The sequence below is a fragment of the Puntigrus tetrazona genome, chromosome 11 (genome assembly GCF_018831695.1).
Source record: "Puntigrus tetrazona isolate hp1 chromosome 11, ASM1883169v1, whole genome shotgun sequence".
Lineage (NCBI taxonomy): Eukaryota > Metazoa > Chordata > Actinopteri > Cypriniformes > Cyprinidae > Puntigrus > Puntigrus tetrazona.
This window is the reverse complement of record NC_056709.1, coordinates 1,033,649-1,045,915: the sequence shown is the minus strand read 5'-3', so window position 1 is coordinate 1,045,915 and position 12,267 is coordinate 1,033,649. Positions and strand designations below refer to the sequence as shown.

At 41.2% G+C, this 12,267-nt stretch overlaps 3 protein-coding genes across 6 annotated transcripts in view; 2 read left to right on the top strand and 1 right to left on the bottom strand.

Annotated features, from left to right (window-relative positions):
• mkrn2os.1 (MKRN2 opposite strand, tandem duplicate 1) overlaps positions 1-1,837 on the top strand; it is a 1,878-nt gene extending 41 nt beyond the window's left edge. The window contains exons 1-4 of the mRNA XM_043252079.1: positions 1-242; positions 1,062-1,108; positions 1,179-1,341; positions 1,429-1,837. The exon at positions 1-242 is cut by the window's left edge and continues 41 nt beyond it. Of these exons, the coding sequence (XP_043108014.1) occupies positions 37-242; positions 1,062-1,108; positions 1,179-1,341; positions 1,429-1,642 (630 nt within the window). The 5' untranslated portion in view covers positions 1-36 and the 3' untranslated portion in view covers positions 1,643-1,837. The remainder of the gene's footprint in view (positions 243-1,061; positions 1,109-1,178; positions 1,342-1,428) is intronic.
• A 659-nt stretch (positions 1,838-2,496) lies between these two features.
• On the top strand, positions 2,497-5,549 carry mkrn2os.2 (MKRN2 opposite strand, tandem duplicate 2). The gene is made up of 4 exons (XM_043251272.1): positions 2,497-3,281; positions 3,368-3,417; positions 4,413-4,581; positions 4,662-5,549. Exons 1-4 carry the CDS (start codon positions 2,947-2,949, stop codon positions 4,900-4,902), a joined length of 795 nt encoding a protein of 264 aa, XP_043107207.1. The 5' UTR covers positions 2,497-2,946; the 3' UTR covers positions 4,903-5,549.
• Positions 5,550-5,676: 127 nt separating this feature from the next.
• tsen2 (TSEN2 tRNA splicing endonuclease subunit) lies at positions 5,677-11,507 on the bottom strand. 4 transcript variants are annotated; one of them, XM_043251268.1, is made up of 11 exons: positions 11,092-11,503; positions 10,945-11,011; positions 10,832-10,871; positions 9,841-10,066; positions 8,692-8,763; positions 8,337-8,387; positions 8,119-8,257; positions 7,180-7,216; positions 6,895-6,991; positions 6,126-6,215; positions 5,677-5,985 (listed from the first exon to the last, which is right to left on the bottom strand). In XM_043251268.1, exons 1-11 carry the CDS (start codon positions 11,260-11,262, stop codon positions 5,926-5,928), a joined length of 1,050 nt encoding a protein of 349 aa, XP_043107203.1. In that variant the 5' UTR covers positions 11,263-11,503; the 3' UTR covers positions 5,677-5,925. The 4 variants fall into 4 exon arrangements, with proteins under 4 accessions (XP_043107203.1, XP_043107204.1, XP_043107205.1 ...); XM_043251269.1 differs by lacking the exon at positions 8,337-8,387 and having other exon boundaries at positions 5,797-5,985; positions 11,092-11,507; XM_043251270.1 differs by lacking the exon at positions 8,692-8,763 and having other exon boundaries at positions 5,797-5,985; positions 11,092-11,505.
• Between the last annotated feature and the right edge of the window lie 760 nt (positions 11,508-12,267).

The following is a 12,267-nucleotide window of genomic DNA, read 5'->3' as shown; positions in this document are numbered from 1 at the left end:
GGGACCAGCGTCGGGGTCAGAGCGCGACAGGTAACGATGGAGAAAACCCTGATCAAGTACACGCACTGCGGAAGAAACATTTACGTGTTTTCGTGTTCAGAGCGCCGGTGTCCGGCGTGTCTCCAGAGTCTCAGGTTTGGACTTCCGGACGCACCTGTCGCGCTCACCTGTCCCTTCAGGAACGGGCACGCTGTGCCGTGCGCGCTCCTGATCGGGTCCGTCCACGGGCCCACGCATCTCGGGTGAGATTAAAGGCGGAAACAGGTTACATTGAATCGGATATAAGTGACGGTATAATGTCACAAAAATACATTTCGAGTAAATGTTGTACTTCTTTTGAAATTTGTGAATTATGAAACGGCACGTACAGAGTTTTCAACGTTGATAATAACCAGAAATGTGTTTTAATAACTATATCACAATGATTTCTGAAGGATCATGAGACGCTGATGCTGAAAAAAGCAGTTTTGATAAGTTAACTTTTAACACGTATACGAATCGTAATAGTATTTCACAATTTATACGGTATTTTTTATTAAATAAATTTATTATTTCAATCTCTTGATTGGCGGTATGTCAAACCAAAACTTATTCAGACACCAGATATTTATTATACACCACTATATTTAATTTATGTAGCACAAAATAGTACAAAATAAAGTGAACTGTCACATATAATTATACCCCAAAAAATGTATACAGTGGACAACCATTAAAACTATATATATATATATATATATATATATATATATATATATATATATATATATATATATATATATACATTTATAGTTTAGAAAAAAATATATATATGCAGTTTAGAAAAAAAATATATATATATATATATATATATATATATATATATATATATATATATATATATAATTTTATTTTTTTCTAAACTGCATATATTTATATATATATATATATATATATATATATATATATATATATATATATATATATATATTTTTTTTTTTTTTCTAAACTGATTGTGTGAGAGATGTTGAAAGTATATGTTATTGCTCTGACAGTATTCTTTCCTTGTGTTTGTTCTGCAGAGAATGGCACGACACTGAGATTCACGTAGGGCTGTCAGATTCTGAAGGTAATCATCTCTAATCATCTCACTGTGGTCTGCTGCGGTGCTGTGTTTCAGCAGTGCTTTGTGTCTGAAGGTCTGGTCTATAACTACACGCTGTCGGGCGTCCGGAGAGACGAGAGCGGCTGGGAGCGCTGCGTCTGCATACAGCTCTGCCCGGCGTGGAGACAGCAGCTCAGGGCATCATGGGACAGAGAGCTGGAGCGCTTCTCCGCTCTGCCTCTGTGGGCTTCGGAGCGGTACGCCTCCATCACATCTTATAAGCTAAAGATGGGGAAAGATAAAATAGGCCAAGCCGATGGGTGAGCATTTTATGTCCCCCGCAGGTTTGCTGAGGAGAGGGAGTTCGGCTCGTGCTGCTACGGTTTCGCTCTGACCTTCATAAACCACATGCTCTCGCTGGATGGGAGAGAGGGTCTGAGTCGAGACCAGTTCACGGGGTCTCACGTTTTACCCAGGATGAAGGCGGCCTCGCTCTACATCAGCGTCTATCACGCGGTACTTCAGCATGGATTCTGCATCGCTGGCGTTTCTTCATAAAACACTATCACCGTGTCCAATAAGTTCAGAAACTCTGCATTTGTTCAGAAGAAAGATAGGCGTGTATTGTGATGAAAGCGGATGAATATGTATTGAATAATCCGCTATTTTGGAGTTTTTCAGTTAAAACGGAGAGATAGCAGCGTCGTTCTGTTTGATGTGTCACTACATATTAATAAACCCTTATGATTTGCATATGTGCACTGTCGCTCTTTTACTTATATAGCTCTTTAACAATACAGATTTTTATCAGATAGGAGAATGGAGTGATAGTAATGTATAAGAACCAGATTAAACACTTATTTTTTTATTAAATGTAGAGACGGACCGTGTGATCAAATCAAAGATAATCTGTAAGACCAGATGCACATCGAGTGTAGACATGTGATCATTTGCCGTTTATTTTTCTTGTGTATGGTGCTCTCCGTTGTTAAATTAGGCTGATTTGTTTACATCCGTTACCAGGGAAACCTGTATTTCTGACGCTCCGCCTCCTGCTGGCGAAGAAAGAAAGCGCATTTTCCAAAGTCCAGTCTGCAGTTTTTGTTCAAAGCAACGCTCAAACCAATTCACAAAACCCTATTATAAATGCATATAATAATACATACTTCTGACTCAAACCTTTTCTTAAAAAGTGCTTACATTTGCGCGGTTTATCATTTTATAGCGTCATTTATTTGCTTTTTGTAAGAACAGCTGCAAATCAATTGCTATTTTGCAATTAAAATTGCTATTTTAATTACTAAACTAAAACCTCCTTTTAACCCTTCCTTTTCTAGCTTTAACTTAGAGGGTCTACAGCTTTATGATAAATAAATCGTAGGTTGCATTGGATAAAAGCGTCTGCTAAATGACTAAATGTAAATGCATTCTGTCACAAATAAAAATATTTAAGTTAGCATCAGGTAGCTATCGACCAATATTCATATACGTCGTTATATAAGTCAAATACAGAATTATTGATTATAAGCGTGTGAAGCATGTTGCTTTGTCAAACTGGAAATGTATTTTTATGACAAATCTAATATTTACATAGCATCTTTTACAATGCAAATCGTGTCCAAGCAGATTTACGGGTAAATAACGTTTTTCATGCTTCCCTGTTGCTAGGCAGGTTTTGAAGCCTGGTTTAAGCTGGTCTTGGCTGTTCATGTGCAGGTGCTACGCTTAAAATCCAGCATAAGCTGTTTTTTCAGCAGGGTTGTTTCTGAACTTTTGCTTCACTGGAACATAAAACGTTTTCCCCCTTCTGCCCTGAAAGCGTGCAAACACAGGCTCATGAATCAGTGACTCTGCCCCCGCCGATGAACTTTAATGAAGCTGCAAGCAGATCCTTCTGTTCCACAGGTGTAGTGTTTTCTGAAACCGGATCGGTTCAAAACACAGCAGCTGCTCTCTGGACGCGGTCAGACCGGCCGGTCTCTGCTCTCCAGATGGATCACAAGAGCGTGATCAAGTTCAGTCACTGCGACAAGGACATCTACTGCTTCTTCGTGCCGGATCAGTGTCCCGAGTGCGGCATGAGCTTCAGCGGGAAGCGGCTGGAGGAAGCGCCGGTCAGCGTCCCGAGCCCCTTCAGTAACGGACACAAAGAACCCTGCTCTTTCCTCGTGGCCTCCGGCGAGGACGGAGCTCTCAGGTGAGACCCGCACGTCTCTCCCAGGATCCTAAGAACAAACGTGCCCGCGTTTCTTGGGCTGAAGCCACTTCCTGTCTTTTTTCCAGGGACTTCGATGGCAGTTCTGACCTGCACACGGGAATCACCGACACGAACGGTACACCCGAGTCGTTCATTCTGACAGGACGAGAACTTCATTGACCAAAATATATAAGAGCTATAGTATGTTCTCCATGCAGCTATCTTCTCAGTCTGTCTCAGTTTCTTCATGCCATTAATGGCAATCAGTAAATGCAAGCTAATATTGCATTAAAACTAATTTTAAGATGCATGGAGAAAATACTAGGGCTCTAGTCATTTTGGTCACTGTATTAAAGTAATAGCTATATGTACTTTCACAGTAAATTAAGGCGGGTTTCTTGTATCCAAAGATGTTTTTACAGTAAAGATTTGTTTCTGCTGTAGAGCATGCATTTCTTCAGTTTTCTCATATGTTGCTTACTATAATTAACTAAAACCAAAGTTTACCAAAGAACCAAAAAACCCCCAAAGTTTACCCAAAACTGTGAAGCGTTAACTGAGAGAACATATTAAAACCTTTGGCCCCACTTTATATTAATTGGCTGTAACTGTATTTACATTTAATACAATGCACTTATTGTGTACATTGTGTACAAGGTTTATGTCGTTACATCCGTAACTGATTTCTGTAATTACATTTATTTTACACATCCCTTACACCTCAACCGACCCTTAACCCTACCCATGACGCCAAACCTGTCATTAACTTTACCCGTATCCATGGCAACAGAAGCTACACACTGAACACAAGCGCTTCGAGCTTGATTTGACTCAAGTGCACCTAATATAAAGCGTGAACAAATCTTTATATTTTACCTTAAAGGTTCCAAAAAGGCTGTTTTTGCAGTGATGCCATATTTGGTTCACCAAAAAACCTTTTAGAGAACAACTCCCAAGAACCCTAAAGACTATAAACAACCTTTTCTGCACTTGAAAGGTGCTATAGACGTTCTTCATAGGACCATCAATGCAGATATGAGCGTTTTTATGAGTTTAACTCCACGTACCAAAAGTACAAATGACAAAAACATTCGAATGAACAAAGACAGGTCAGGTGTGCTTGTGTTTCAGGAACAGTGTACAATTACACGAGGTGTGGCGTCCAGCGGGAGCAGCAGGGCTGGGAGCGCTGTCTCTGCGTGCCGCTGGTTCAGCCCGACATGTTCAGTCTGATGAGCCAGTGGGACCAGTACCTGGAGAAGTTCTCCTCCGCCCAGACCTGGGACCCGTCCTGGCAAAGGTGAGCCGCCGCGTCCGCCGACACAGAACCCGGCCTCCAGGTCTTTCTAGGTGTCCCAATGCGCCCGCTTTGTTTTTCAGCTTTAACGAGGAAAGCCACAACTGCTACAGCTACTCTCTGACGTTCATCAACTGCGTCCTGGCCACGCAGTCCAAGCGGCCGCTGAGCAAAGATGAATTCACGCGCTCCTTCGTGCTCCCGCGGATCAAGCGGGCCTCCAAGTACACGACGCTGTGCAGAGAGATCTCCCAGAACCACTTCTACATCGTCGACAGTCCGCGCAGAAACTCCCGCGAGGAGGAGGACAGCAAGGACCACTGAGACGCTCGTCTTCAGGAGCCTCCTAACCTGACTTTCCTCAGTCCCGTACACATCTTGTATCAAGGTGAACGAATGATGCCCAAACGCCTGTCAGTCTGTATTCTCTCGAGCTAAAATGTCACTTTTTAAAGCTTTTGCTTTACATTTATGAGGCTGGAGCACAGAAGCAATCATCAGCAGCAGCAACAATACACTGCATGTCTTTTAGGAAAAAAATTATTTATCAAAACATCATTTATTAGTAACATGCATCGCTTAGAACTCCATCTGGACAGCTTTAAAGGGGATTTTTATCAATATATAGATTTTTTTTGCACTTTCGAATCTCAGCCAAACATCATAACAAACCACGCATCAAAGGAAAATGACTTTTTATTCGTCTTTCTGATGATGTGTGACTCTCGGGTTAAAACAAAAAAGAGCTTCATGACTGGTTTTGTGCTCCAGGGTCACATTTAGACGCTTTTATCTAAAGCCACTTACAAACGAGGACGATATCGAGCAATCGATCCATAAATAAGTCTCGGTTAGCCTAGCGCAGTACATGTAGCAAGGGTTATATTTTTATTTGAATAAATATAAAAAAAGCCTAGATAGAACAGAATTGTGAAAGAGAACGCTAGAGTTTTTTTAATAAAGAAAAGTTGAAAGTTAGTCATAGAAGATCATTTTTTTAAATCATTTTATTAGAGGCTCTATTGATTGCAAGTTTTTTTTTATTTTTATAAGTAAAAAGAAAGCGACTAGACAGAATAGAAATAGAATAGAAAGTGCTAGTGTTAGAAAGTCAAGCCCGTTTTATTAAGAAACCCTGTTTCCATAAAAATGCAGAATATGATTTAGCCCCGTTTTCTTCACAATGACTCGACGGTTCGTGAGAAAACACAACACCGCTCTTCTCTCGTGTGTGTGTCTTTATTACTGAACACTCTTTGGCTCTTTGCGTGCACTCTTCGAACATTAGCAAGGAAAAATAAATAGCAGCTCAATCTTGTGAAGCAAAATAAACATGGAAAAGGAATGTTAGATTTCCTCCTGCTCGGTTCGTTCTCTCGAGGAGACCCATCTGCTCACGATGACCTCCTGCAACACACAGAACAAGCAGTACACATCCAGGCCTGCTCAGAAACATCTCCACACACACACACACACACACACACACACACACACACACACACACACACACACACACACACACACACACACACACACAGCGCTTGTACCTGCACGGAGAAACGCTTCAGACACTCCGGAGACGACAGCAGGTCCTCGGTCACGTCTGACGGAGTGAGGACCGAACACAGCATCAGCTCCTGCGCACAAAACACCTCGGATGTCATGTCATGTTTTAAAATGAATTTTTGTTGTACAATTTTACAATTAACTAAATATCACGGGGGTATTCTGTATAGAATATGCATTATACAGTTACGATCAAAATTATTCAACCCCCCCTATGCAATGCTTTTCTGTAAAATCTGATCAAATCTTCCTCTAGAATTTCATTGAATTGCATGCCAATAAAGGATTTTTTTTTTAATAACAGTATGGTTTTAATTATAGTTATATAGTTTTAATTAGAGGTTATAAAGAAACTATTACAATTCGGCACCAAATTTGACATTAAGGGGGTTGAATAAATTTGTACATGAATGTTTAGAGTCAATAAAATTTATTCCATTATTCATCAACTTCACATTCTCAAAATCACTATTATAATAAACCTTCTCCAATAATGTACTGATGCCTTTGTTGAATCGTTGTCGTAAGGGGGTTGAATAATTTTAAATGCAACAGTACATAAACCGTAAAAAGTGTTTTACAAAGAAATGAACTCTTTTGAAATACAGTGTTGGCCAAAATGATTAAAACACAAGGCTAAAAATGTCAGTTATTTCTATATGATGAAAATACTAGTGCTCTAATAATTCTGGGCGCACACAGTCTTCGGGGTACTTATTAAAATGCTTTGAGATGAACGCAGCGTCACACCTTCGAGACGTTTCCGGTGATTCTGCAGAGAGCAGCCAGGGATTTCCAGCTGAAGGGCCGCAGAGACTCGTCACACCGGTCCACCACCACCGAGTAACTGAACACACACACACACACACACACACACACACACGCTGAAAACAGCCCAACACACTCACAGAGTAACGTACGGACTGGGCTCTGAAACTAGGGACTGGCTATTAAACTAGGGTCCTTAAAGTGAAAACTGCCGTCATGCAAACCTCAAAGCAGACATTTTCAGCACGTGACTGATTCAGAACACACCTTGCATGATAAAACGGCGGTCCTTTCCGGTAGAGCACTAGAGAGAGAGAGAGAGAATGAAACAAATGAAAACGAGCAGGAGGCGGCTCTATGGCTGCGGGAGTCGTGTGTCAGACGCAGACCCCTGAAGATCACAGCCAACACTTTTTCCACGCGGGGTCAAAGAGATCGCGGGGCGAGGAAAGCAATGCTTAAGACGCCTGAATAATTCAGCCGTCCTCCTCGAGCGTTACTGACACTGCTTGGAAAATCTCTCTCACCCGCTGGACTCCTTTAAAACGGGGCCAGGCCTAAATGTTTCAGGGGAACAACTACTGCTTCTACGCCGTTAACAACCAGACATGCATTTACTTTTCTGTTAGAGTTTACAGAGCAGCTTCATAATGCAAAGATTCTTGGGCTGCTTTTGAAGTAACACTTAATGCATAATGCCTTATAAAGGGTGAAGGCTATAATACGATTATTCATAATGTGCATTGCAATATGTTCTATCCTGTCCTCAATCATTATAAGCTAACTTTATATGAATCGATAAGTGTTATAATCTATAACTGTGGTTATAATTATTGATAGGATCGATAAGGTTCATTGCAAGAAACCCTAGGATACCCATAGTTAAGCACATGTAGTATATTAATATGAATTATGTATGCATTTAAGTCCTAATACGGCCAGGTATTAAAGAAAATGACTAGAAACACTTTACTCAAAGCTCTATGCACGATGCATTATAAAAGCAGTAATAATACATTAAATGCGTCTTGTAATAAACCTCATAATGCAACTGTAACCCCAATTAATACTAAGTCTAAGCTGTGGATGCAAATGAAATTTCTTAATTATGAGAAATAAGAAACCGCTTGCAGTAAGTACTGCTGAAAGGTTGGCAGAGTTTGACGTAGTTGATAACTTATGAGAAATGTGGTAGTATATCCTTACTCAAGTCCGTTCCGTATTTAATGCCAGACTTGGGCACCCAGCCTTTACTGCGGAAGTAGTGATAGGCCGCGTAGGAGCTGGAGAAGTTGGGCTGCAGCGAGCGAAACATGGTCCAAACCTGCGTGACCGACAGGGCTTCCTGCAGCGAACACAAACAGACGGCTTTACGGCGGAGAAACGACACCCGACACACGGACTGATGCCGGCCGAGAACTCACCCCGCCGTAACACACCGACAAACAGCCGAGAGCGTACACCAGAAAGAAGGCCTGCGACGAGAAGAAGACGAGGGAGGCGTCAGACGGAGGCCAAGCTGATAACCATCAGTAAGAAACGTCCCACAGCGCTTACAGCGGCGTCTCTACTCATTGATCAGACTCTAGGGTCCGCTCGGCTGGAGATGGATGGGGTTGAGCGCTAGTTTCGGGAAGCCGAACAGAGATATTCACAGCTTCGGACGTGTTTGGATTGGCTCAACCGCTCAACTCCATCCAGCTGAATCAATACAGACTCCGTTTAACTCTGACAGACACAGAGCGCCGCTTGAGCAGGAACGGAAAGGATCTCACTCACTTCTTCATAACTCAGCTGCAGATACTCCATCAGGGTGAAAGGGTTTATTCTGAGCTCCGACCTGCTCCGCTCCTAACATCGGGAAGAGTTCGGCTCAGAAACACAGGACGGTCTTCTCTGTCGGCATTTATCTCATTGAATGCATGCATCCAAACACGGCTTTTCGTTCCATAGAGACCGTGCTCTCAGAGAGACATTTCTAGCCAATTAAGATCTATGCATTACTAGACAATTCACTAAACACTTTATTCGTTAAAAAACTGGCACCTGTATCATTGCACTTCAGTCGTTGCATCTTTACAAAATGTGAAATCAGGTATTAACACATGAACTGCGTTATAATAAGACTATTACTGATGTAATATCCTGTTTTAGATAAAAGCATATGCAAGGTCTATAGAAGTGTAAACGACTTTGGAATTAAGTTTAAAGATGCACTTGCTAGTTACTGTAAATAAAAAAAATAGTATGCACAATTTATGAAACTATGTAGGATTTAACCAAACGTCAAGTCAGTTTGAATTCAATCCAAGTCCAAATTCTATTGGTGTCAATATCAATGTAGCTCAGCATTCAACTGTTTTACATTCATTTAGTGCCACCTTACCCTTCCTACTTTTAAGTCCTCAATAACCATTTTTTCATCCTCTATCAGAAAACGCAAACTGACTTGCTGCATACGTTTAGTTGAAACACCAAACAAATCCAACTTCGTTTGATGCGCTTCGGCTTACTAATTCACTAATAACTGAAGGATCTACTTCCGTTCTGCGTGAAAGGTGTGGGGGAGACAGAAAACAATGGCACAGCGGATAAAAAATCAGTGTAGCATTCAGACTTATATGATCTGATTTGATAGTTTTAACACAACTTTAAATATTAACAGTGCTTACATGGAACAAGTGATACTACTATTATTTGTATTTAAAGTCTCCCAAATATCTGTAAGCGTTGACAAGGATTTGCGCTGAAGTCTACAGTGAGAGTCGTAAAAATTTAAGTAGTAAAAAAGTAAAGTCATTTTTGCAAAGCGCACTGTGAATGTGACTTTTTTTTTTGGTAATACACCAAAACATATGCATCGAACCGTTTTTAAGGATGTCTCCGTGCAAACCGTGTCTATTCTGAGGTAACGATGGTGTTATTTACCTCGTCTTCAGAGAGCTCCACCAGGACATAGTGAGAAGCGTCTTCCTCGGGTGTCCTCACCTCCTCTTCTCCAGGATCAGAGCCGGCCCCGCTCTGCTCAGGCGCCCGGCCCTCAGAGCTCAGCTCCACTGGTTTAGCGAGCGTCTCTAAGGCTCGGGCGACGGACTCGTCCTCCAGGCCCTGCGTCTGAAGAGCCGCTCGCGCCCAGCCGAGACGCTTCTGGTACCTGATGGAAAGAAACCAACTCAAGCTTTGTTTGAAGAGCTCTCTTCTCCTCACCAAGCCTGCATTTACTCGATGCGATGTACGTATTCAAATACTTTTTATAAATTCTCTTTGAATATATCGCACACATTTCATTTGTGTGAAGCGCAGCTGAATGTCCAGCATCATTACTTCAGTGTCACACGATCTTTATAATACGCTAAACATTTCTGATTATTACTATTACGCTGAAAGCAGCAGAGTAGAATGTTTCAGAACAGAAAACTAATAAGAACAGCATTGTCTCAAACGAAAATCTTCATGAGATAACATTATAAATGTCTCTGGATCAATTTAAAGCACCCTCGATAAATAAAAGTATTCATTTCTATCATTTCTTTCCCGACTCCAAGCTTTTGGATGCTACATAATGTTACAAAACCGCTCGTTACAATTAATAACTGATGCAAAATTATTTATTACATTTCAGATTCTTTCAATTCATCAAACCTGAAAAAATGTATTAAATATTATTAATAAAAATGAGCAGTATATTATTAGGATTTCTGAAGGATCACGTGACACTGAAGAGGAGTAATGATGCTGAAATAAATTAGTTGAACAGATGTTATAGTCAAACAGAAAGAAGTTATTTTAAATAGTAAAATGCTCCACAATATTACAGCTTGCTGTATTTTCGATCAAATAAATGCATGGTAAGAAGAACACGTAAAACATGTACTGCTCGAAAACTATTAGAACACAAGCTCATATTTTTTCTTCTTACTCTTTTGAGGAGATGACAGGCACACATCTGTCTCCAGCGTCTGAAACAAAAGAGTCAGATCCATAACCACTCAGAAGATGTTCATTAAACGTTAGAAAGCAAAGGACGCCTACACTTCCACCGGGGAGAGATCACGTGCTCGGGTCTGGACCTGGAGAACACTCCTTTACCGAAGAAGCCCTTCGGGAACAAAACAGATGCATGTGAAGAAGTGCACTGCGTCTCGTTTAACACGACACAGTCCCGGTGTGAGGCCTCACCCTCTGATAGAGAAGCAGTATGTGAGCAGGATCTGTGACTATGACATGATGCGCGAGGATTTCTGCTCTGAAGACGACGTGCCCTTCATCCAGAGACACCGGCAGCGGAGCTTCAAACCGCTCGTGCACCTTCGTCCGCCGTTTAGGCGCCTGAAACACGGCTTCTGTCATGGAGCACAGCTCAGGCCGATCCCAAACACGACATGCCCCGCGTTGTTTTCAACTACTGTTTTCTTTTGTCCGAGTTTCTAGCGTTTATTCCAGCAGGAACGCACGAGTCGCGGTGTCGCAGCAAAGGTCGTCCGCGGCGCTTCGGGAAACACCATTAATAGTTCCGTCTGCGAATCTTTTGCTTGAAACTTCATATAAACGATGTAAATAATGCCAAATAACCAAATTAAACCGCCATATACAGTAAGCACATAGCCAAATGTACGTCCACACACACATTTAATCAAATTATAGCACATGTAATTTGTTTCAACAGCCAGTAGAGAGCAATGTTTCACAAATAAACCGATGGTGTTTATTGTATTAAACACATATATAAAGTGTATATATTAATAGGTTTGCAAATAAGGCATTTAGTAGGCAGTTGTATACATATAGGCTGTGTATTTTAAATATAGGCTATATTACGTACAGATTCGCCACTAAACATAAGGATACCAAAAACTACCCTAGAATTTAGCCTTTCTATAGTATTCTGAGTAACAATGGTATATTAAAGTAAAATTGTGTTGCTAATCATCTGCTGACATGATATATACACAGTAGTTTTATCATCACTAAATCATAGAAGTATTGCATGAAGATACACACACACAAACACACACACTACACACACACACATTTAGCACACACTACAGTCATTCTGAGTACACACAACACACACACACACACACACAAGTACACAATTGTATTACACACACACACACACACACACTAATCATCACACTGACACACACACACACACACACACACACACACACACACACACACACACACACACACACACACACACACACACACACACACACACACACACACACACACACACACACACACACACACACACACACACACACACACAGTCACACACACACACACACACACACACACACACACACACACACACACACACACACACACACACACACACACACACAGACACAC

Excerpts from the sequence above, each read along its gene's own strand:
- mkrn2os.2 (XM_043251272.1), top strand. The coding sequence starts at position 2,947 with ATGAACTTTAATGAAGCTGCAAGCAGATCCTTCTGTTCCACAGGTGTA. Across the intron at positions 3,418-4,412 it reads GGGAATCACCGACACGAACG|GAACAGTGTACAATTACACG; the intron begins GTACACCCGAGT and ends CTTGTGTTTCAG. Across the intron at positions 4,582-4,661 it reads TGGGACCCGTCCTGGCAAAG|CTTTAACGAGGAAAGCCACA; the intron begins GTGAGCCGCCGC and ends TTTGTTTTTCAG.
- tsen2 (XM_043251268.1), bottom strand. The coding sequence starts at position 11,262 with ATGACAGAAGCCGTGTTTCAGGCGCCTAAACGGCGGACGAAGGTGCAC. Across the intron at positions 10,872-10,944 it reads GATCTCTCCCCGGTGGAAGT|ACGCTGGAGACAGATGTGTG; the intron begins GTAGGCGTCCTT and ends CTTTTGTTTCAG. Across the intron at positions 6,216-6,894 it reads TCACCGGAAACGTCTCGAAG|GAGCTGATGCTGTGTTCGGT; the intron begins GTGTGACGCTGC and ends TTTTGTGCGCAG.